At 55.8% G+C, this 23,899-nt stretch overlaps 1 protein-coding gene across 50 annotated transcripts in view; it reads right to left on the bottom strand.

Moving 5' to 3' along the window:
• Nucleotides 1-23,899, bottom strand: part of CELF4 (CUGBP Elav-like family member 4) — a 313,604-nt gene that overhangs the window by 222,574 nt on the left and 67,131 nt on the right. For 44 of the 50 annotated variants that reach the window (XM_043889128.1, XM_043889174.1, XM_043889142.1 and 41 more), the window contains exon 2: nt 10,120-10,202. In XM_043889128.1, coding sequence (XP_043745063.1) covers nt 10,120-10,202 — 83 coding nt within the window. Of the gene's footprint in view, nt 1-10,119; nt 10,203-10,311; nt 10,431-23,899 lie in introns of those variants that run through there. The other 6 variants (XM_043889165.1, XM_043889166.1, XM_043889167.1 and 3 more) reach the window with 1 other exon arrangement.

Raw genomic sequence — 23,899 nt, 5'->3', positions numbered from 1 at the left:
GGAGTTGACTGAGGCCTGCAGGCTGTACGGGCTGGACATTCTGAAGGGCAGCAATATGAGAAAGGCCTGCTGCTTTTCCCACCATAGTCTCTCCAGTCAACCCCTAACTCTGGGAGGACAATTCAGACCATCCTGGCTTCCCAAAGTCTGCCCCCCAACTCCCTTTCCAGTTTCCTCTCCCTGATGCACATCTGGGCTGGTCTCCCTGTCCACGGGGTCCTTCATGGTCTCCCTGTCCACGGGGTCCTCACAGTCCTTCTCTCTGAGATGTAGTGAGGCTTAGAATTCAAATCACACCGTTGACCATTCCTTAATTTTACTGTCCTGAAACTATCTCATGAATGAGTTAGGAGCCACTGGAGGTTACTGTGCCAGAGGACCCTGGTCAAGCACACCCAACATCACTGTTCTGTCCTTCATGGCAATCCCTGGATTTATAGCACTCCACAGCATCCGAAGGGCTGACACACAAGATTTTCACTATGGAACTAGGAAACAGGCCCAGGAAGGTCATGAGGCTCGTCCCAAGTCATCCAGCAGCTTGCTGTCATTCCCACAGGCTGTAAGCGCTCTGGAAGGTGGAGCAGAGCGTTCTGCTGGGCGCAGAGTGGACACCACAGTCTCACAGGTTGCCTTGTGTCCACCCAGCCAACAGAGCAGGAGCCCACCTGCATGGCGCCCCCTGGTGGTCCCATTGAGAACATACCACAAATGCCTTCGCTCAAAACACACACTAGGGCCACAGGGAACTGGGGCCCTGAACTCCAGCCCTTTTCTCTTTGTAACTATTTTCAGGAAGATCTGAAGAACAAATAACCACAGTGTCTTCCGCCATCATCACCTAGGGTTGCCCATCTTTGACGGGACTTGGCAGCCCACCGTTCTGCAACGATGCAGGCCCACAACGCAGACGCCTGGCTCTTTATTCTTGCCCACGCACGCCCTCTATAGAGGAAACCCTGCCAGTCCTAAAACACATCCATTCCCACAGCAGGAGTTCACACAGGGAACCCGCTTCCCTGCCTCGTGCTCTGGTGAAAGGTCAGCAAACCCTCAAACAGCCTCACTTGGTCTCACCTAGGCACTCCACTGAGACCCCCTCCCTCCACCCCTGCAGCTGACACACGTGTGTGGGGAGACCCCTTCACTCCGGTCACCCCTGGCCGCCCAGACACACACGTGCCAGCTGCCACTGGCCAGGCCAAAGAGCCTTCTACACAGTGTTTCCTCCAGGCTTATCAGACAGGCTTATCCTGTCTTATCAAGTGTAACCCTGCAGGTTGAGCTAAGCTGAAAACTTTCTGGGGAGCCGCGGGGCATGGGGTGATGTGGATGGAAGAGGAGCCCTGAGAATGGATCTGCTGGAATGCTTCTGGGTGTTGCCAAGGCCCGCGAGGTCAAGGGGTAGAAAGAGAAGCCGTCCCCTGCCCCTGCCCACCGCCCAGCTCTGAATCAGCTCTGGGCAAGAGAGCGGGTACAGAGAGCACTGGGTGGGCAGGACTCCAAGCCCTGAGAGGCAGAGTTAACGCTGTGTGTTAGTTGCTCAGTTGTGTCCGACTCTGCGACCCCACGGCCTGTAGCCCACCAGGCTCCTCTGTCCATGGGACTCTCCAGGCAAGAACACTGGAATGAGTGGCCATGCCCTCCTCCAGGGGATCTTCCCCACCCAGGGATCAGACAATGGAGCAGCCTGGAAGCAAAGGGCTGGGCAGGAAGAGGAGGCTGAAAGAAAGCCAGGTGCTTGGCTGAGAGCTGGTGGACCTGTGGCTGGTGAGGGAGCTGCGCTCAGCTGGGCCCCTGGGTGACTGCAGCCTGAGGGGTTTCCAGGCAGGCGGTCAGTCTTTATGTCACCATGACAACTGGGCCAGTCTAGGAAGCACGTCAGAGGGGGAGGAGCCTGGAACTGGGAGGCCACCGCGGTGGGACGGGGCGGGCTCCTCCAGGACACGCTGGTTTGTCCTAAGGCCTCTCGCAGCTGAACTCCTGGGCATTTCCCATCACTGCCACTTTTTGTCACCTAAAGCCATTTTCTGGATCACGAGCGGTCTTCACACGTGCCTCCCAAACCTTCAGCTGTGTCTTACTCATTTGTCTGATGCCCCCCTCCCTCAAAAGAAATGGGCACAAGCAGGTAACCTGTACACACTGCTGCTGATGACTGGGCTGATGGCAGTCATGGGCCAAACGATACCTGGGTGAGTGCTGAAGAAAGTGGAGGAATTTCTGCCTGGTTTCCTTAGGAAGAAACCTGAGCAGAGGGCAGTGGGGGAGGCGTGGGGCCCAGGGGCAGGGATGGACACGGAGGCGGGGGTGCAGCCCTTCCCTGAAGCTGTCCTGGAGCCAGCCCTCGGGGGCAGGCAGTCTGGCCGCTCTGCCTCGGGGAGACCCCGAGCTGACCCTCGCTTTATTACACTTGTCACAGATGGAGTCGGGCTGTGGAGGCCAGGAGACACCTTCCTCCCCTCGCCCTCCCCTCCCCTCCCTCTTGGCTTCAGCAAGGTGAGTAATGCCAAGTCTATTAGTCTCAGAATTGTAGAAAATGTCAGAGGGTCCAGAGCCCCTCTAGACCACACCCCCTTCCACAGTCCAGAAGGTGGAGGCTCAGGGTGGCTCTGAGCTGAGCGTTTTGCCCCAAAGTACCTGGTTTGTTTGCGGCATGTGGGACCTGGTACCCAGGTTCCCTGACGCCGGCCCAGGCTCTGACCATCACCTCACGTGGCCTCTTATTTATCCCTTCAACTTAGAGATGGTGGCTGTGGACACAAGGCTCTCTGGGTCCTTCAGACAAATCTGTGAGAGAGTCTTGCTGAGGACAGCCCATGGCCAGGCCTGGGTTCTGTCGTGGGGGTCGCAGGGTGGGTGTGAGACTCACTCCCTGGAAAACTGGGGACCCCCCACACCCAGGTGAGCAAAGAGAAGGGCGCACACAGACACAGGGCACAGCTCTGGTGGGAGGAGGGCTTCGCGACCTGGGAGGAGGGGAGGGCAGGGAAGACTCCCCACGGAAGCTGAGGGAGGTGGGACCCGGGACCCCGGCGTGAAGAGGACAGGCAAGCTGAGCGTGCTGCGGATGCAGACGTAGCTCCGGATTTCAGGCATTTCTGCCTTCTCTCCTGGAAGCCCGTGCTCCCTCCTGCTGGGAGAGCCCTGGGAGGACACCCTGTGGGCTCAGCTCTGCCCCAGCCTGCGGTGTGGTCTGCGGGGAGCGGAGGGGTGGCTTGGCTGGAGACGCGCCTGCCCGATCCGCTTCCGGTCAGGATGGGGACTCTTCCAAAGGGGGGCTGGAGACCCCCACACGTGGGTGGGTGAGGGAGGCCCCAGCTCTGTCACAAGTGAACGGCAACTCATGTCACCCGATCTCAGATTCCGTGTGGGTAAAACGAGAAGACTGAGCGACACGTTGGTGCTGAGACCGGACAGCCTGCAGAGAGGAGTGTGTGAATGGCTGCTCAGAAACGCCTCTCAGCCTGGAGGGGAGCCTCTGTCCTCTTCTGCCGCCCACTGTCCGCTCGGTGCTTACGCCGTTTGAGCTTGTGCCCCCCGACAAACCCTCCCACCTCTAACACCCTGAGGACCCCGGCACTTGTCCCCCAGGTGATTGAGAAGCAAGGAGTAAGAGAGACGGAAGCTCCCCCCAGGGCCTCACTGTGCATTTTCCATCTGCCCTCAGTCCCAGCACAGGGCCCTCGGCACCACTGACATTCTGGGGTGGGATGCTTCTTTGTTGTGGGGCTGTCCTGTGCGCTGTGAGATGTTTAGCAGCATCCTAACCTCTACTTAGATACCTGCAGCATCTCCAGACAATGTCCGTAGGTCTTGTTGGGGGCAAATGTGCTCCCTGTTAAGACCCACTGCCCTGAAAGGACAGATGAAGAGTTTTCTGTAGAGAATATGGGGAAAGAGAGAAGACATGTCATTCATTTCCCCCAGAGAGAAAAAGAAAAGAGCATGAGGCCAGTGGGGAGAAGCAGAGGAAGGGCTGGTGGGATCCCCCCACCCCACCCAGTGACTTAAACACTGCTGTGTTTAAGACCTTTCTCTCTCTGCCATGGAAGGGCCACAGGGCTGCCCTTAATTCAGTGTTACAGGTTGAATTGCATCCTCCCCTCCCCCCAAAAGATGCAGAAGACCGAACCCCCAGTACCTGTGAATGTCACCTTATATGAAACAGGGTCTTTGCAGATGTAATCAAGCTGGGAGGAGGAGGGATCAGGTTGGGCCCCAATCCCATACAACTGGTGTCTTTATCAGATGGGGGAATTCGGATACAGAAATAGACATGCATACCAGGAAATTCACGTGATGGCATAAGATCACCATTTACCAGCCCAGGAATGCCCCCGAGGCTACCTGAAGTGAGGACGGAGGCATGGAACAGGTCCTCCTCCCAGCGCTCAGAAGAAATCAGCCCTGCCAACACTTTGATCTTGGTCTTCTAGCACCAGAACTGTGAGACAATACCTCTCTGTTATTTTAAGTCATCCAGCCTGTGGGACTTTGTTACAACAGCCCCCCAAACCAGTAGCAAGAAGGACCACTGGACCAGGGAGTTGGAGGGATGCATGGACCTGGCTTGTGATCCCATCATCTAAATCAGAGACAAATGCTGCTGGGACCCAAACTCACCACATAGAGACTGAGCCTACAGGACAGACAAGTGGAAATACATCACATCTCTAAAATGAAACGCTTTGCGCCAATCGCTAGAAGTTGTAAAACTGCCCCGTACATGCTACCTACATCCATCATAAATTCATCTTTAGTTTCTGTTATCATATCACTGTCTCTGGGGACCCCTGTCTTGTCATCATTTGCCCTTTATAATTTATTCATCTTGTTCTTGCCTGCATCCTTTCTACTTATCATTCATCTTTACAGTTAAACATAAAATTAGACGGATCCTTCCTAGGTGGGGCTGTCAGGAGGGAGATGGGCCTCACCAGGGAAGTCCCAGGTGAGCTGGTGGCAGTCCCATGAGAGCCCCCTATGGGTGTTGGAGGCAGAGGTGAGTGGGGAGAAGGAGTCAGAGGGAAGGTGTGCGGGAGAGGCCAGTGAGAAGGATAAAGGGGAAAGGATGGGAAGTGAGAGGGAAGAAGAGGAGGAAGGTGACCAGAAGGGACAGAACCGAGGAGGAAACAGGCACAAACAGAAAGATGAAGATGGGCCTCCAGGAAACAAACATGGGAGGAAGGGGGAGCAAGGAGGGCACCCCAAGACCACGGTTCTGGAAATCCAATTGAGTCTTTCCCTTTTTTAATTTTCCATTTTAACATCTTTCCTGGCAAACTCAAAGAAGGTCACATTGAATGTCCATGGAGATGATGCGTCCTGAGCAGCAGGGACCCGAATGGGGAGGTGTGATGGCAGCGATGGCGCTTGTTGACCAGGCTGAACCGGGGCCGGGGTGGGGGTGGGGGATGGCCATGGAGGAGTGTTCGGGCTTGCTTTGTACTCTCAGGTTGCTGGAGTCAGGGCACAAAAGCCAATCTTTAACTAGTGAATTGGAACTTTAATGTTTACCAAGCAGATACAGCTCCCACTCGCCCCCGCCTGCCTCCCCCTGCCCGCCCCCTCTTCTCCCTGCTCCAGGCTCCTGCTAACTGGACCACCTCACGGCCCCTCGGCAGCCCTGGCGAGGAACCTGGTCTGCTGCCCACGGAGCCTGGTTGCCCGATCAGAGTCTCCTCCCAGAGGGCCTGCAATCCCAACTTTGGAAACATATGGGCTCTTCCTGGAAGACAATTCCCGGCGAAGTCCCAAAGGCAGGGGGAGTTGGAATTGAGCAGCACGGGCCTATTTTAAGGAACAGAATTCTTCTGCGAGGCCTCCTGTGCCTACTCAGGCCCCAGGGAGCCGTCCAAGCAGACCTCTCCTGTCCGGCTCACGGCTCCTGGCCTGTCGTGGGCACCTCGTCTTTTAGGTTGGTTCTCAGACCACTGCTCTTATCTGACACCCTCACCTTCCTTCCAACTTTCTAGTGCCACCTTGCCCAGATCCTGAACACACTTTTGAGCAACTCTTGATAACTTCCCTGGTGGCTTGGACAGTAAAAAATCTGCCTGCAATGCAGGAGACCTGGGTTTAAGCCCTGGCTTGGGAAGATCACCTGGAGAAGGGAATGGCTACCCACTCCAGTATTCTTGCCCGGAGAATCCCATGGACAGAAGAGCCTGGTGGGCTACAGTCCATGGGGTCGCAGAGAATCAGACATGACTGAGTGACTAACAATGACCCCATAGTTTTCCGGGTACCCTCTAAAGCAACTGGTGGCCCTAGAAAGGAGACGTAGATATCCTGGGTTTTGGTAGCAGAGCTGGTGATGGTCCTTTCTTGACCATTTATTGACTGTGTGACCTTGGGCAAACTGCTTAATCTCTCTAGTCTGGGGTCTCCTCATGTATGGGGGATACTCATGGCATCTTCCCCACAGGGAAGCTGTGAAGATAAAATGGGGTAATGGGGGTAACCTGCTCGCATCACGCTTGTCAGATAGTAAGTGCTTAATAAGTATTAACTGTTATCATTGAGCTATTTTCTACTCTGCCCACTTTATGATAGCGTGCTGTCTTGTATCACTGATGTATGTGTGACTTCTGTCTCCAACTTGATGGACAGCTCCAAGAGAGGTGGGAATGCAATTTTCTTATCTCCATGTCTGCCTGGATGCCTAGCACAGTGCTCGGCACACACACAGGAAATTCTTGTTGATAGGTTGAGAAACCATGTGGACGGTTACCCTATAAATGATGAATATACACTGGGGATGGAAGAAGGTGGGCTGAAGAGGGCAAGGGGTCAGGAGAGAGAGTGAAGTTGAGTGTGAGGGAGAGGTGGAGAGTTTCAGAAAAGCAGAATCACTTCCTGGATGCTGGCAGAAGACCCTGCTTGAAGGGACCCTGATGAGGCTTTGTGGCTCAGTAATCTCATTTTACTGAAGGCATGCCAAATTAAGAAACAATAATCCATTTGTAACACTGGTCCAGGGCTGACTCCATCAGCCATCCCAGAGGCTTTGGTTAGGCTGGTTCCCAGGGATACTGACCTCTGACTTGTACAAACAGCCACTGTAATGTGGTTTCTGAGCTTCCACTGATCCTAACAGAAATGTCAGCTCCTCTTCCCAGTCCCCACATGAGGACATGTGGGAGGGGTGTCTCTAGCTCTGTCTCTGTTGTTTGGTTATTGTTTTTGGTGATGGGGGTGTGCATGTGTGTGCCCACAGATGACAACCAAGGCAGTGTTCCCTGCTGTCAACAGGATACTAGCCCTGCAACTTGCTGGGAAACAGAATGGACTGCCAGTCCCATCTCCTCCCCTCTGCCTCTCTCCAGTGAGAAAGTGGAGGACTGATTTTAATTGATTGATGTTAATGGATTTTGAAGTCTGGAAAAATGCCTAAATTGCTGAGGTTACCAGTTTCCAGGTTCTTTTTTTTTTTTCAATTTTCTTCTTCTTCATCAGACAAGGAGTGCACTCACCAGGGCACCTCGGGTGGTGACTCCAGACAAGAAGAGTCCTCTCTCTGCTCCCTAACCAAGCAGCCAGTCAGCCTGCCTCAGCTGATGGTGACACCCATTATATGGTCAGGTGGGAGCACTTTGCTTGGTCCTGTCCCAGCATTTGCCAGCGGCTCACTTTCTCTGATCTCAATAATGATACCAAGTCCTGCTTTCTGGAATCCAAATGACTCCACTTTAAAATCTGGTCACTTTGTTTTTCATTAATCTCCATGTGAGTTTGTGCATGGACAATGTGCCCTAGGAAGTTTGAGCTGCAATCCTGTCTTTTCTCCCCGTCCCTCCTGCTGTGGGCTGTGCCTGCCCTGAGAATTGTGATGGAGTCTTTGAGGCCTCGCGTCTCCCAGTCTCCCTGTGAGGCCTCTCGTCTCCCAGTCTCCCTGTGAGGCCTCTGAAAAAATGACAGCCTTCCAGGCACCGCCAGGGGACTCTGGGCTGTGTTTTAGTTCCACTGGTGGCCTCTCTCCTCACCCCTCCCACCTCCCAACATACATTCACTTTTTTTTTTTTTTTTCTTTCTTCCAAACTTGCCCAACTTGTCTTTGTGGTTTCAGAAAAATGCCACTGGATCTCCCAGTATGAAGGATTAGCACAGATTATGGGGAACAGTGTTAATTATCGGTGGAAGGGGGGCAGGCGCGTTGCTCCAATGTGCTGCTGATTTCCCCTGGGCCTTTCTGTCTGGTAATAAGCCTTCTTTAATCTGGCAGGCCCCTTGGTGAAATCAGCACCACGGACAGTGGTATTGATTGCTTCTGAGAAACCATCACAGCTGCTCAACCAAATTACCTTTGATATGTGACCTTTAATGTAATTACTGCAACATCAAAGTATTTCTATAAATTATTAAAGAACTAATACACTCCATCATTTAGCTATTCTATTATATGTAAAATAAACAACCACAAGTTAATGTTAGATCCTGAACAATCCACACTTGCTACTGAAATTCTCCCAGTTCCCAGCCTCTCCCTCTTCAAAACCCTAAGCCTCCCCCCTCCCAGCTTCTCTTTCTGTTTCCCCATCTAATTCCAGGCTTTTAGCCATCACGAAACTCCCCAGCAATCTCTCTCAAGCTGATGAAGGGCCTCCCATAACAATGTGGTATTTTCTATTCCATTTGGGTGGCTCTAAAATATCTATCACAATCTCCCCCAAAACAAAGTACCATAAACACTTTATTAATCAGCACAAGCCTTTCTCAGAAGCCTTTGATTATCTTACAATATGGCTTTATGCCTCACACATAACATGGGGCGATGTGGAGCATATTTCTGCCATCTTACAGAGGGCACCCAGAAAGTAATTACTATAATATATGTGCATGTAGCCGCGCCACTAAAAAACCAACTGGGGAACGACCACCGTGCCAGAGCGGGGCTCCACACAAAAACCTGAGCGGGGCACGATTTCCATACATTTGCATCCGCGGGTGTGTTATTAAGATGACTCAGCCCCGTGCTTTGCAACCACAAATAACAAACACAGTACAAAGGCTGTCTTAATGGAAGGAAGGCCCTCCCCACCCCTAAACGGGTAAAGAAGGCTCTCTGATGCAAAGGAAGCCTGCCCCCGACCCGGGTTGGGCTTTCTCTCTGTCTACCTGGTTAACCTTTCCCGCTGCGGGGCAGAAATAGAAACGTGTGTTTACATACGGTTTGCTTGGTAAGAATGTAAACATGCATGTGTAAATATTGGTGAGCATACATATTAGAACACACGTGCTTCCCTGCAGTGTCCATTGTATAAGCTTAAACAAGGTACATCTTAAAATTCTTTATGCCCACAAACGCTCACATCTTTCCATTTATCTTTAGATACTCGGCCAGCCGTATATCTACCCCCCTCCCGCCCCCGCCCCCATCTCTCTGAACCCACAGGAGAGACCGCGCAGACCCTTGACCCGGTCTACACTTCTTATTTTATGGTGATGAACTAGCCTCGATAATAGCCATGGCTGATATCACACCCAGTTAGGGGGGCCATAAATAATTCTCTTCTCCCCCGCACAGAAGCTATAAACCAGGGCTGAGGCGCGATAGTTTATCAAAGACGAGGGCTGGCTCCTTAAATAAACCGCGGTGATCTCACTCGCGGCGCCGCGCCCGGGCGGGTAGGCGCTCCCTCCCGCCCCGGCCAGGCCCCCACCCCAGGAACCGCGACTGTCCGACGGAGATCCGCGGGTGTTCGCGCGACTCCGCCACCGGAGGCCCCGCTCAGGGGGCCCGGACATCCTGCGTCCCCACCCCGGGCCGCCCGCGCCGGCAGCGCGCGGAGCCGAAGCCCGATCGGCGGTGCCCGGGAGCGCCAGGGGAGAAGCCGCGCCCGGGCTTCGCGGCAGCGGCCAAGTTCGGCCCCCCCGCCCGGGGTTCCGTCGGGCCTGGACGGCCGGGTGCGCGGGCCGCCAGGCGAGGTCCGGGCTCGGCGCCCACGCGGCCGTTTCGCAGCCCGGCGCCTCGCGGCCGCCGGGGGCCCGAAGGGCGGCGCGCCAGATCCGGGGCGAAGGCCCTCGCTCCCCGCGCCGGCCGCGCCGCCGCCCGGCCTCCCGAAGTCGCCCCCTGTCGGCGCGCCCGTCGCTCGCGCCTCGCCGGGCGCCACTTACCCCGGGCAGGGTCTTCTGCTCGTGCAGTGCGCTCTGGGCCTTCAGCGCTGACTCACGCTCGCAGTAGGTGAGGAAGGCGCAGCCTGGGGAGGGAAGCAAGCGCCGAGAAGGGTCAGTGGGGGCGCCCCCCGGCCGCCCACGCGCCCGCCCGCCCGGCTCCGGCCCCTCCCCGCTCTCCGTCCCTCTCCCCACCTCTCTTCTCTCTCCCGTGCGCTCTACTCGAGCTTTCCTGCCTCCTCGTTTTCCCCGGTGCCTGCTTTTCGTCCCTCTCGTTCGTTGCTTTTCTCTTTCGCTCCTTGGGCGAAGTCTCCCCACTCAGCATCCCCCCCTGCCACGCCCCCTCTCCCCGCGGGTCTCTTACGGTCCCCGCGCCCCGGGGGCGGGGGGGGGGGGCTGCCTGCCTCCGTTTGGGTGCTCTGCTATTTCAGCTCCAGCCCCATACCTCCCAGAAAGGGGCAGCTTCTACCCCGCACCCCCAGCACCTCTGGTCACTCTTGATCACGAACTCCTCCTGTTCTGGCCCCCTTAGGAGGGATGAGGCAGGGACCCTCCAGGCCTTTCAAAGGCTCCATCTGTAAGGAGGATCCCAGGCCAGGCTGTTCCTAATGAAGTGAACCGGGCTGTCCGTGTGTCCCCCGCCCCAGTCGGCTGTCCGGTCTGCAGTGCTATCTTCACCCCCCTCCTGGAGGGCTTGGAGACCAGACCCCCTGTCTCTAACTCCCTGGGGGACTCCAGCCGCACTCTGCGCTGCCTCAGTCTTCCCTCATGTGAACAGAGGGGGTTGACTAAAGGGTCTGCAAAGTCCCATTGCGTTTTCCCCTTGCGTGATTCTGACAGCACCTTACCAGGAAATCTGGATTTTACAGAGCACCGTGCCTTACTCAAGGGGTGACTTTTTAATGCTGGCCCTTCAGGCCCAGAGACAAGGCAAAGAGAACGCCTGTGGATGGGAGAGTCCCCTCAAATTTCTCCGTGTCAAGGCTTCTCCCTGTGCCTGCAGACGTGGCTGACGGTGTCTTAGGGCACTTAGGGCCTTATGGAAGGTCAAGAAGTCAACTTCAGCCAACAGCAGGCTTGAGTTTCATGGGGGCGCAGTGGCCTCAAACTTTCCAAAGTTACCCGAGGCCCCAGAGAAGGCATCCTGCAAACCGGCCACAGTCTCTGTTTCACTCTCTTCTTTCTCTCCCATATTTCACTCCCTTCCCCATGATCTGACTGCCCAACCATCTGAGTTCACCACTGTCCCCACCTTTCCTTTGCTCTCACAGTCTTCTCACACACTCTGCATTTTCACATCTCCCAATCCCATCCATCTTTCAAGAATCTGGTCAAGGTCCACCTCCTCCAGGCAGCCACCTTGACTGGTCTGATCCAGTTTAAGTCAACCTCCCTTCTTAACTGCCCACAGCTGGCCAAGTGGTCATTCTCATGGCCATTTAACAATTATTTCCTGAGCGTCCTTGTGGCAATTTCTGTGGCAGGTCCAGGAGCCCAGGCCCTCTTGTAGAAGGCTGGTAGGAGCCTTATCATCAGGCTCCGTGTAGCATCTCATTTCCCTGGGCATAAAGTGCTCCCAGCGTCCTCTGCAGTTGCTGACTTCCCCATCACCCAGTAAAAAGCTCCCTTCCCAGGTGGCGCTAGTGGTAAAGAAAGCGCCTGCCAACGCAGGAGACGCAAGAGACATGGGCTCAACCCCTGGGTCGGGAAGATACTCTGGAGAAGGAAATGACAACCCACTTCAGTATTCTTGCCTGGGAAATCCCATGGACAGAGCAGCCTGGTGGGCTACAGTCCATGGGTTTGCAAAGAGTCGGACACGACTGAAGTGACTTCACACACTGGTATCCTCCTCTTCCATTTTAAAAACTGGTCCTGCCTCCCTTCCCTCCGAGCTTCAGAGAGGAGATGGAAGGAACTGTATGTGTGAGGGAGACACAGAGATGGGGAGAAGGAAGCAGGGAGACAGAGCTCTGCACTCCCAGGGGCTCTCCGCCTTCCCATCCTCCTCCTCCTGCCTGTCCGGAGCTGGGAGGAGCTGTGAGTACCACGGAGCCTCTGTCCACTGCATGTCATCCCTCCCCAGCCAGACTCTGGATCACCCCTCCTCCCCGCTCCCCGCTCCCCGCTCCTCCTTCCCCGGTCGTGGCAGACGGTTATTGATGGAGACACTTGGGGACTGAAATGAATAGCGGTCAGAGGCCCCCGTGACGTCGGCCCTTGTGCTGTTGCCTGCCTCTCCCGGGGCCTCTTTCCTCTTGTCCCCTCACTGGCCTTGTCCTCCGCCCGTGCCTGCCTGCAGCCGGGAGGCGGCCGCTGTCTCGCTGCAAGCCGGCAAGCCAGCTCAGGACAAGGTCAGGGGCAGGTTTGGGGGAGGAGGAGGGAGGCAGGAGAGGAAAGGGAGGAGGGGGAAGGAGAGGAAATGGCCACACTGTCTCTGTGGCCCAGGATACCAAGGAAAGGATTTCAGAAAGAAAAGAGAAAGAAAAAAAAAGAATCTGTTGCTTTTGTCCAGCTTCCAGGAATCCTTGCCACAGTTTTTTTCTTTTCGTTTGAGGGAGAGCTCACAGCTGTGTTGTGAAGCAGAATCTGTGAGGGACCCTCAGGCCCTGCGTGACCTCCCCTGTCGTCTCCACCTCCCGACTTCACCTCCTCCCCTTGCTCCCCTGCTCACTCACCCGTCTTTCTCCTGCCTCTCCGCCCTGCCAGGCACACTGTGCCCCCGGACCTTTGCACCTGTGGTTCCCTCTGCCCAGAAGGAGCCCGGTCTGCTGTCTGCATGGCCGTCTCCTTCCTTCCCCTCGGGTTTCGCTCACATGTGACCTCTTCAAGGATGTCTCTCCTGACAGCCTCACTGAACGCAGCACCCCTCAGCCCCACAGGACACATTCCTGCTCTCTGACCCCTCGTCCTGCTGGTGCTTCTCTTTGGCAGCCCTTACCCTGAAATATTAACATTGTTTGTTTGTTCCTTGATTAGTGTCTCCCTGGCTCAGATGAGGTCAGGACTTGACTTTGTTCTGTTTCTGCTTGGTTCTCAGTTCCCAGAAAGGGGCCAGGAACTCAACGCACGTCTGTTGAGAGCATTGAATCCTGAACACCTCGGCTACTTTGGGGGTGCTAGAGGATGGGGGGACTTGGGAGTGGTGCAGGGAGCTGATCAAGGCCCTGAAGACCTAGAGCCACACTGGACTTCCATACCAGGGGGGTCAGAGGTTGCATGTGAGAGCTGATGGGTGGCCCGGGCAGGAAGACTTTGTTCCCGAGGCCTCCTTGAGCCCATCTGCTCAGGCCCTTGACAGCGTGGTTGCCATCGTGGTCCTGCTCTCATCCCCAGCAGATCATCACCCCTAACGGGGCTGATACACACAGACAGGAAGCTGTGCTCGGCCAGGGCTCACTTACCGGTTCCTCTCTCTTGAGTCCCAGTCGTCTGATCTCTAACTCCCTTCAGAGGCTGGTGGAGAGAACTATTAAACAATAAGCGAGCGTTAACAACCTCTGCAGAGCTCTCTGATCGCAGAGTGCAGTGAAAACACAGTCACTCTGGTGGATGGGAGCGGGGACTCAGAGAGGCAGAGTCCCTCCTGGCCCTCTGCACCTCTGTGAGGACGGACCAGTCATACATGGGGGCCAACTGGTGCCCACCCACCCGGCCTGCTCAAACCATCTCTTTGGCCAACCAGGTGCCCTGTCTGATAGTCTCCTCTTAGGAGAACTGTCTCACTACAGCTCTATAAAAAACTCAGAGACGGACGTGCAGGTGTTAATTGCTGGCTCCAGGTGCTTGAAAGGACCTCGTTGGCTCCCTTGCTGGGGGCAGAACCCCAGGAGTGGCTGCTCGGTGGAGATGGGACTTCAGCTGGGGATTCTGCCTTCACAGGATACTGCAGAGTGCAGTGGGCCTGGGTAGAGGTCAAGGTGGGGGCCCTTGGTGGCCAGGGGGGAGAGGGGTCCCAAGCCATCCTCCTGGACATTTGCTGAACTGTGACTTCCTGTCCTCATCACCGCTTCTCCCAGGAAACTGAGGAGGGGGCTCCGAGCTGTGAGGGGAGTCACTAACTCTCCCAGGCTCACCTCCTGTAAGAAGCCAAGGTATCCCCAGAGACATGCCCTGTGAGGCCCCTTGGGAATGCTCAGTCTAGTTGGGAAATGGGGTTCTTTCAGGGAAACAGCCTCGTTCTGATCCAAGACTGGTGGGTGGAGGGGAGAGTGAGGCTGGTACCAGGCTCTGCACTTCAAGGCTGAGAAGCTCTGATGATGGAGAGCCCCTCCCAGGGATGGGGCTGGTGGCACAGACATCTAACCTTGCCTTCAGGCCCAACACTTGCCTTCCCAAGCCTGATCCTGCCCATATCCTTGTGCTCACAGCAAAGGGAACACGGATCACCTGTCGTTGTTTGGAGAAACAATAAAATTGAAAACCATCTAAAGATTTCTCAGTGCCATAATGCTTTTATGTTTAAACTGTGGAATACTCTACAACAGTCAATAAGACGAAATGGTTCTAAATGTCCAATGTGGAAAGGCGCATTGTCAGATGGGAGAAGCAAGTTGCACAGTAGCAGACACCACGTGTGTACATCAGAGACATCTCCACGACTCCCACACGCACCCATATCTGTGCCTACGCCATAGCACAAGGTCTGTGAGAACTCCCGCCAAGCTGAAAACAGGGACGAAGGGGGTAGCGGATGTCTCTCATGACTTCAACATTTTTTGTTTTGTTTGACACATTTAGACCCAGAATGTATTCATAATGTCACTTATATAATTAACTTTAAAGAAAAGAAACTTTGCTGAAAGAGGAAGATGGAGTGCAAAGGGGGTGGGTGGAAACGAGTGAGCCAGATAGGAGGCAGGACCCGTTTCGAGGAGATGGACAAAATTCTCTGGACGTTAGCCTCCTGGCAGGTTCTTCAGGAAAGGCATTATCATGGTGGGTCCTGTGATGGCCCTGGGTCAAAGCTTCCTCTCAGCTCTGGGACTCGAAGCAGATTCTCTCCGCCCAGCAAGCTGTACATGGTATTCGTTTGGGTCCTGTGGCCCCTGAGTCCCAGAAGGTATCTGGGCTGGGCTGAGGATAGACTCCATGCTAGGACATAGAGGCCTCCCTCCCCCCATACCTGGCCCGCTCTCCAGTTTATCTGAGACCCAACTGGGTGTGTGGCGCTGATGGTGGGATCTGAGGTGAAAAGTTGCGGGAGTGACTCAGAACCTCTGGGTGAGGTCTGACCTCCTCTCCCCTCAGCCCCTGTCTTCTCCATCCCCCGGTCTGCGATGTTTGTCCCAGCTCCAGCTCATTACCTGACTCTCCCACCCTTCAGAATCAAAGCTTTCTAGCCACAGCCTCCTGAACATGGGAGTGAGCGGAATAGAACTGCAGCCTAGCAGGGTGGGAGCAGCTTTGGGAATTCATCAGGGTGGGCGTGGGAGCAGGCAAGTGTCACACTTGCAGAAAAGTCACGCCCAGTGCGGGCACCCGCTGCTTATCCCCTGACCTCCCTGCAGGAGAAGGACCCCTCTGGCCTCCCCAGACCTGCGTCTCCTCTGCTGCTCCCGGTTCTACTGCGTGCGCTGGACACAGGTCCACCCTCACATTTCCTCATGCGGCCTTCTGACCTGTTCCTTCACCGTCCTTATTTACTCGTCCTTCTGTCCAGCAGCCTCATGTCCCGTATCCTTGAAGAGGCTGTCAACTCCGTGATGTGTGGAGACAGCTTCTTCTACAGGGAGGCTGAGCCTCTAGCCCGAGGGAACTGAGAAGGATGGGGGAACCCGACTGAAGGTTTGGGGCTCCGCAGAGAAAGCAGGAAGCGCTGAGGGCGGAGGAGGAGAAGGGTGTGGCCCCCGGGGAGGAGGTGAGCCAGCTGGGGAGGCAAGTGGAGTGGGCGTCGGCGGCTCAGGAGGGTGGCAGACGCCCTGCTCCAGCGGGGCAGCCGGCGCTGACGGTGCAAGGGCGCAGCTGATTCCTGAGAAGCTGGGCGGGGTTGGGGGGGGTGCTCTCCCACGTGAGGGAAAAACACAGCGCCGCAGAATTAATTGCACGGAGATGGCAGTCATTTACAAAGCCCCCGTGTGCGGGGATAAAAGGCCTTGTCATTGTGAAGTGAAGGAAGTACAATTTTCTGCCCAGCTCGGAACAGGGCTGACGCCTGCCTGGGGTGTAAGCGCTGCGGAAGGGCACACTCCCGAGGCGCACCTCCTCCCACCCCAGCCGGGCCTTGGCTTCCTACTAATTGAATTACAGAATTAGCCAGAGGAAGGTGGCCCTGGAATAGGAAGATCTGGACTTTAATAAAACATCAGATCCTCAGGCCCTGCATGTGGCTGGCCTGGAGGAAGCGAGGGGAAGCTGGATGTGAGAGGGGCCAGGGACGGGGACGGGAAACCGAAGCCCACCAACCAACCAGGTAGACCCAAGGGGCAAGGAGGGGCTCCCTGTTCGGAGTGATTTTTCTCCGCCCGGAATCTCCACGCATCCGCCTGCGGTGGTGCCTGAAACCCCACCTCAGCCCATCCTTCCTTGGTGATTCTCCTCCCAGCGTTCACAAAACAGACGTGGGCCCCACCACAGAGAAATCGAGGCAGACTGTCTGGGGGTGGATAGAGCGAGGGCGAGAGGGAATGTCTTCCAGCTTCCCTGGAAAGAGGGTTACTGGCTTTCTGGGAGCAGGTCTGTCCCTCCATCCAGTCCCTGCCTCCCCCTGCTCTGGGTGAGCAAGAACTGCCTCCAGGGTACCTCTTGGGTCAGATGCCCCCTTCCCGCGTGTGGGACAGACACCTGCAGGGTCAGTCCTCGCATACATACTCTGCCCCTGGGGATCTTTCCCCCGCCCCCCCTGCCCCCGGGTCTGGGCCTGCCCTGGGTCTGCGCCTTCTTCAAGACCCAGCGCTTGTGTCCTGCTCTTCAGCGAGGGCCCGAGAGCCTACCTCCGCCTGGTGGTCTCACCTTCTGTGGATTCCTTTACAGCTGCACCCTTGACCACTATTCATGACTTGCCCCAAGGGTGAGCCCCGTCTACCCCTTTAATCTGTGAGCACCTTGAGAGTCTTGAGAAATAAACCACGGGGCTGGCCCTGCAACGGTCTCTGCCTCTATTTTCCAGTGCCCAGCCACAGGCTGGCTCCTTTTGCCATCTCCCCAGGACCTGTTCTATCTGTTCCAGTTTCCTCAAGTCATTCCATCTGGACCTTACTCCCTCCCTCCCCCTCCCCCCGGGAGTTCTGAGGCTCTTCTCTCCATAAGAGAGGGACGATGATTGTCCACCCACATCATGACGCTCTTGCTTCTCCACCTCCATCAGGGGAAACCTGAGCCTCAGAACCACACCCTTACCGCTGTTGCCTCCTCCACGCCTCCCTCCTTTGGACCTCACTTGTCCTTCCAGGGGACTTCCTTGGTGGTGCAGACAGTAAAGCATCTGTTTACAACGCGGGAGACCTGGGTTTGATCCCTGGGTTGGGAAGATCCCCTGGAGAAGGAAATGGCAACCCACTCCAGTACTCTTGCCTGGAAAATCCCATGGACAGGGGAGCCTGGTAGACCATGCAGTCCATGGGGTCACGAAGAGTCGGACACGACCGAGCAACTTCACTTTCACTTGTCCTTCCAGGAGTGACTAAGCCGCCCTTCCTCCAGGAAGCCTTCCTTGACTACACCAACATCTCTTAAAGTCCTTAGCAATGGCCCCTCTCATTTGGCAGTTAGAAGACACATCTTTGTCTCTCTCACATTTATATGTGTCTGTCCGTGGGGAAATAGTGTACTCTAGGAGCTGCCAACTCCAGGGTCCCCTTCTCCTTGCAGTGACAGACATCACTGAATGCAGTGGTTACTAAAACCCACTGTGGGCCTGGCTGGGTGAGAGTGGGGAGATGGCTGACTGTAGGAAAAACTGTGTGGAATGGGTCTTAGATGGGACTCCCCCTGCCCCAGCTTGGGCCCCCCGGAAATGGCAGGAGCCATCCGTCTTCCTTCGAGGAGGCCTGGGGGGTGGGGATGATGGGGCCACTGGCAGGCGGGGGAGGTGGCTTGTGCCCTCAGCCAGTGAGTCAGGGTGCTGGCCTGCTCCCTTCTGCAGGGCCCTCCAGCACTGAAACCCCACCCTCGGCCCACAGCCTGCTTCCAGCCTCAGCACTGCCCTCCTGCGTCAACTCTCTTTACACCAGAGACTGCGGAGGAGTTTGAACTCAGGTGAGCTCTGAGTTCAAACGTTTCTCGGAGCTAAGCGGATGGTGTGGTGTGAGGGACTGGGCCTGGCTCCCCGTGACTGTCTCAGCTCTTCTGCCCTCTGCAGCCACAAGACGCATGTGAGCACGGGGCTGTGGGACCTCCCCAGACCTAGACTGGGGAGCCCCAGGGGATGGGACCAGTCCTCTCTCTCTTCCTGCGGGCACTGGGCCAGGCCCAGTGAGTTCAGACCCAAGGACCTAACGGGCTGTGGGCCTTGGAGGATGAAGGCCCAGTGGGCAGGCCTTTGCCAAGTGCCTGTCCCTGCCAGTAACCCTTGTTTACCCTCTCAGCGCTGGAGAATTACATGTCTTGTGTTGGCTGCAACATCTTTATGGCACTGTGAAAAAGGACAAGGAGCGGACATGACATATTGATGGCCTCTCCCCTTTCTCAGCAAAGAGTTCTCGGTCTGTGGCTGGAGCTGACGGGCCCGCGAGGCTCAGGGGTTGGGGACGGGTCCCGGGAAGGTGTCCGTCAGCCCTTCTAAGGCCCAGCCCTCGAGTCAAGTCCAACCTGCTTCATGACACACGCGCTGGGTTTTGCTCGCGCCGTCAAGCGGCTGCCCCTGGGCCCCGGCTCTGGGCTGGCAGCGCCCGCTGTGCCCAGGATGCACCAATTTCCCCTTTGGTCTTGCAGGGAGTTTTTAACTCTCCGCCATGCTGTCATGCCTGCGAGCTCGTGATTCTTACACCTCAGGGCAGTCTGGGGTTTTATAGCATCTGACAAGCGGGGGGAGCCTGTGTGACCCGTCCGGTGATGGGACAGAGACCTGGTTTGGGGCTCAGATCCTGCCTTTCCCTTCTGAGCCCCTGGGCAGGGTGTCAGGAAGTGTGAGTGGGGACCCTGGGGGCCCCGATGCGAGATGTCATCCCTCCACGCCCCTTCCTCTTTGCAACCGGGATTTGGGGTAAGGGGCTCAGGGATATCTTCTTTCTCTTCCTCTAACGACCCAAGGGGAGACAGCTGGGCTCTCTGGGGGGCTCCCTGGACCGCCGACCCCTGACCTCCCTCTAACCCCCGGGTGCCGTCTCCAATGTAAGAGTCAGGTCGTGGGCGCCTCCACAGACAGCTCTATCTGAGCATCAAGGTCGGATTTGAAATGCGCGTGGGGTATTCGTTCCTTCCACAAACACCAAGATAACAGCTCGAGCTGAGAAACTGAACTCTGCCTGCTTCTGATGAACCTGGCTTAGATCTTCCCGCTTTTGAATTTTCTTAGTTCAGGGTGCCCCTGCTGAGACGCTAGGTGGGACTCCGTGGGAAGCGACCACTGCTCACCGGGCCCCACGTGAAAGGGGCTCTCCAGGACCTCGTTGCTGTGACCCCAGCAGTCGCTAAGCCAAGCGGGGTAGGGCCCTTGAGAAAGCGAGTCCGTCTGACTGACCTGAGAGGCAGACCCGGCCTCCGCCTCTGCCCTCTGCCTGCCCCTCTCCACGCCTGCCTGCCTCTGGGTGCCTCTCCCTCCTCGCCTGTTTGGCCAGAAGTGCAGAGCCTTGCTGGCTGACTTCGGCCTTGCTGCTGACCCACTGGACTCCTCAGGGTGCGGGGCTGACATGGGGCTGGAACTGAGCCCCCAGCGTCCCCAGTGTTTGCCGGACGTGTACAGGTTCTGTGCCCACAGAGGAGCCAGGTGAATACTTTTTGAGCTGCATAGAACTCCCCTTGTTGGAGCTTTACCTGGTTTTTGGACAGGATAAATTGGCGGGGTGGGGCGGGGTCACTTCCCCCCCAGGATCCCTTTCCCCATGCAGAGGAATCCCTCCTTGGCATGACCCCAAAGCCCCGGGCCCCCAGCCCGCAGCTGTCCCCAGCCCACCCACAGACAGCTCTCTACCCCCACGATGTCCGGTGGGGTGGGGGTCAACCTCTCTGACTCCTTCCTCCTCTGAAGGAGAGGCCATCAGACTCGACAGGCAGGGGGCTGATGAGCCCCTTGGTCCCTTCGGGGGTCATCCTGAGCCATGCTCCCCACAGCGGGTGTCATGTCACCCCTGGGCCTTTATTCCTGCTCCTCCCTGCACCCCCAGGCTGCCTTCCCTGCTCCTGGGTCCTCTTCCAGACCCGCCGGCCATCGGAACCCTCCGCAGCCTCCCCGCAACGGGCCCTTTCACGTCCAAGTGTCTGAAGCATGAAAGCAAGAGTGAGGTTGAACAGCTTTCCGCTGTTCTCATTTGGGGAACTTCTCCCCAGCTAGACTGCAGCTCATGGGGCTGTGTCTCTCCTCCTGTAACCATGGCAAGCCCTGGGATGGGGGCTTCACCAGAGCAGCTGAACTGTTCAGAGTTAGGGGGAGGGCGCGCCGCACCGCTTTGATAGCAAATGGGCACCCAGGATCCACCGGTGAGGTGAATTAATCTCACCTCTCTTCTCCGGCTCCTTCCTAACAGGCCCTAATTCACTTAAAGAACAACAACAAAAAAAAATAGAAGCACACCAACCAAGAAATTCCGACCTCAGCATCCAAGACAGGCTATTTTGAAAAGACCAATAGCCAGGAGTCCTATATTAACAGGATCAATGTTTGGAAAATGTGATTTTCTTTTTAAAAGCAGAAAAACAATCTCACCCAGTGCAGGCAGGCCATGGTCCAGCTCTCGGTGGAGGACGCTGTTCCCTCATGATCCCGGTCACTTAAGCCACTCTTCTGGCCAGGCTTTGGGCCTCACCCAACGTCAATAAGATAGGCTCAGTCACAGGCATTTAGCAATATTTAACCTGAGGGCTGTGGCCAGGAAGTAGTCAGCAAATGTGACTGGGATGTTGGCTTCAGTGTGTGAGCATCGAGGCTGGGATGACCCCCACCCCACACGCCCACAGAATCCATCAAGAAAGAAGGCTGAACTAACTAATCGGTTCACTGGTACTCAAGACTCAACAAACCCTGTGCCTGGGATCGGGGTACTGTCGTCTGTGGATGGAGCAAAAGTTGCTTCATACCTCGTTCATTCATTCAGTCCACGACCATTTATGGATAGACCGTCATTTGCCAAATGATGAAAGACATACCCCCTTCCCTCTTCTTCTCCTTTCTTTTACCTTCCTCCCTCCCTCCCTTTTTTCCCTCGTTTCTTTCTTTCCTGCTTTAAAGGAGCTGCCAGGTAAACACACTTGCAAGGCCAGGTAGCATGCCTGCAATAAGAATACCCACTCAACCAAGGTTGGTGTAGGGCTCAGCAGTGGCATAAATGATAACAGCAAACACTTGGTGATTTGGGGTTGTATCTTGGGCACTGTTCTGAGTGCTTTACATGTACTGTCTCATTTAATACAGTAACTGTACAATGTAGTACAATTCTCCCCATTTTACAGATGAGGAAACTGAGGCACCCAAAGATGAAAGACTTGCCCAAGGTCTTGTGGTAAGGTCCGTGGTGGAGCTGGGCTGTGACCTGGGCAGGCTGCCTGTTGCACATGTGACCTTAGCCATGGGCTCTGACCCTCGTGGAGGAGGACACTGTGCAAGGCCTCCTGACTCTTGAACCCAGAGTGACCTCCAGCGAAAGATGTGCTAGGAAAGAGCTCTATGTGGTGGCACTAGTGGTAAAGAACCTGCCTGCAAATGCAGGAGACATAAGAGACGTGAGTTCGATCCCTGGGTTGGGAAGTTCCCCTGGAGGAGGAAGTGGCAACCCACTCCAGTATTCTTGCCTGGAGAATCCCATGGAGGGCTACAGTGCATGGGGTCATGCAGAGTCGGACACGACTGAAGCGATTTAGCACATGTGTGCAAAGGTGCAGACGTGTGTGCAGAGGTGTGAGTCTGGGGCCTCCGGAGTTGTTTAGAAGGCTGGAGCCTCTGAGGGTAGGGCCCCTTCAGAGCTCCCCCAGACACCTTCCCAGCACCTTTCCTTGGCTTTCCCCATTGTCCATTCTTCCTTTCCTCTTCTCTTTTCTTTTCCCTTCCTTCCTTCCTTTCCTTGTTTCTTTCTCCCCACCCCCCACCCCCACTTCCAACATCCACCCTCCCTCCTTCCTTCCTTTCTTTTCTGGCCCCACGACCGGGGCCCCTTATTTTCTCCTGTCCATCTATTCCATTTCCATCCTGACTCCTCCAGGATACACCATTTTTTTCCGTCTGGAAACAGCAGTCACATCTGACCCCGGGGTGTGCCTCTAGGAAAACCATTTAACCCCTGTGGCCTGACGGCCTTCATCAGTAGGATGTCTGAATCCTGGGAGATGGCTGAGGATCTGGTTCCAGCAGTAGCCTCTGTCTTCTTCCTGAAGCCCCCTGGGATTGGGCCGTGTGTGTATCCCCCCCGCCGGCCTCAGGTTCCTTCCCCGGGAAGTGGGGACAATGACGCTTATCTGCCGGGGTCGTGGGTGTCCAGCAGAGTGCCTGGCATACAATTAATGGGGAGGATTACTATTGCTGCCATTTTCAGTAGCAGCAGTTGTGATGTGATGCTAAAGATTCCCCACAGTGTGAAAAATAGCTTTGGCATTTATACTGTCTGCTGGTGTCTGCTGGCTTTGCGTGGGACCTGCGCGTCCCCCGCGTAGACACTCACAGGGACTGGGGACCCCGCGTGTGCTTCCGGCCCCGGCACAGGCCGGCTCGCTGGGGGCAGGCTGACTGATGGCTGGCATTGACAGCCTGGGATGTGAGTGTGTTTTGTTTACCTCATGGATCTAATATGCTAATGACAGGGAGGCAGTAATGAGCTGGCAGGGACCTGGGTGACAAAGAGCTGGCTTCATGCTTCCCCAAAGAGGCACCTCTGTGTCGATTGTTTCTTTTGTGAGAGGAATTGTTAAGACCTGGGAATGTGAGCTGGGAGAGCTGGGGAGAGGAAGTCGGGGGTGGGGGGTGTCTCACTCAGAAGTGGTGCAAGACCTGCCATGGGGGGGTAGTGGGCCCCCCACTCCCGAGGGTGGGCACGGGCTCCTCCACCCTGGTGGGGAGAGGATGGCTGTGGACTGGGCACTCTCATCCGTGTTCCTCACTCAGTTCTCATAGGGCCCTGTGAGCTCTCTGATGGCAGAGCGGACCTGCTCACCGTGGACCCTGGTAAGCCCTGCTCCCGGCACGTGCAGTGGCTGGAAACACCAAATGCCCCGGTTTCACATTTGGATGCCAACCAAAAACAATCTCGCGATAGGTGAACCCCAGCCTCCAGCAAGTCACCAGCTCCCTCTGGACCTCAGTCTGCTTTTCTGTGAAATGGGTCTGATTTCCCTGACCATGAGTTGTGTCTCCAGCATTAGCACAGTCCGGCACAAAGCAGGTTCTGGTGTATATGATGGATTTGTCAGTAAGTGAATGAATGGGTCCATCCTAAAGGAAATCAGTCCTGAATATTCATTGGAAGGACTGATGTTGAAGCTGAAACTCCAATACTTTGGCCATCTGATGTAAAGAGCTGACTTATTTGAAAAGACCCTGATGCTGGGAAAGATCGAAGGCGGGAAAAGAAGGGGATGACAGAGGATGAGATGGTTAAATGGCATCACCGACTCAATGGACATGAGTTTGAGCAAGCCCCGGGAGTTGGTGATGGATGGGGAGGGCTGGCGTGCTGCAGTCCATGGGGTCGCAAAGAGTCGG

Source organism: Cervus elaphus, chromosome 27, assembly GCF_910594005.1.
Source record: "Cervus elaphus chromosome 27, mCerEla1.1, whole genome shotgun sequence".
In the NCBI taxonomy this organism is placed as follows: Eukaryota; Metazoa; Chordata; class Mammalia; order Artiodactyla; family Cervidae; genus Cervus; species Cervus elaphus.
The sequence above is the reverse complement of the archived record's forward strand: the minus strand, read 5'-3'. Positions and strand labels throughout refer to the sequence as shown.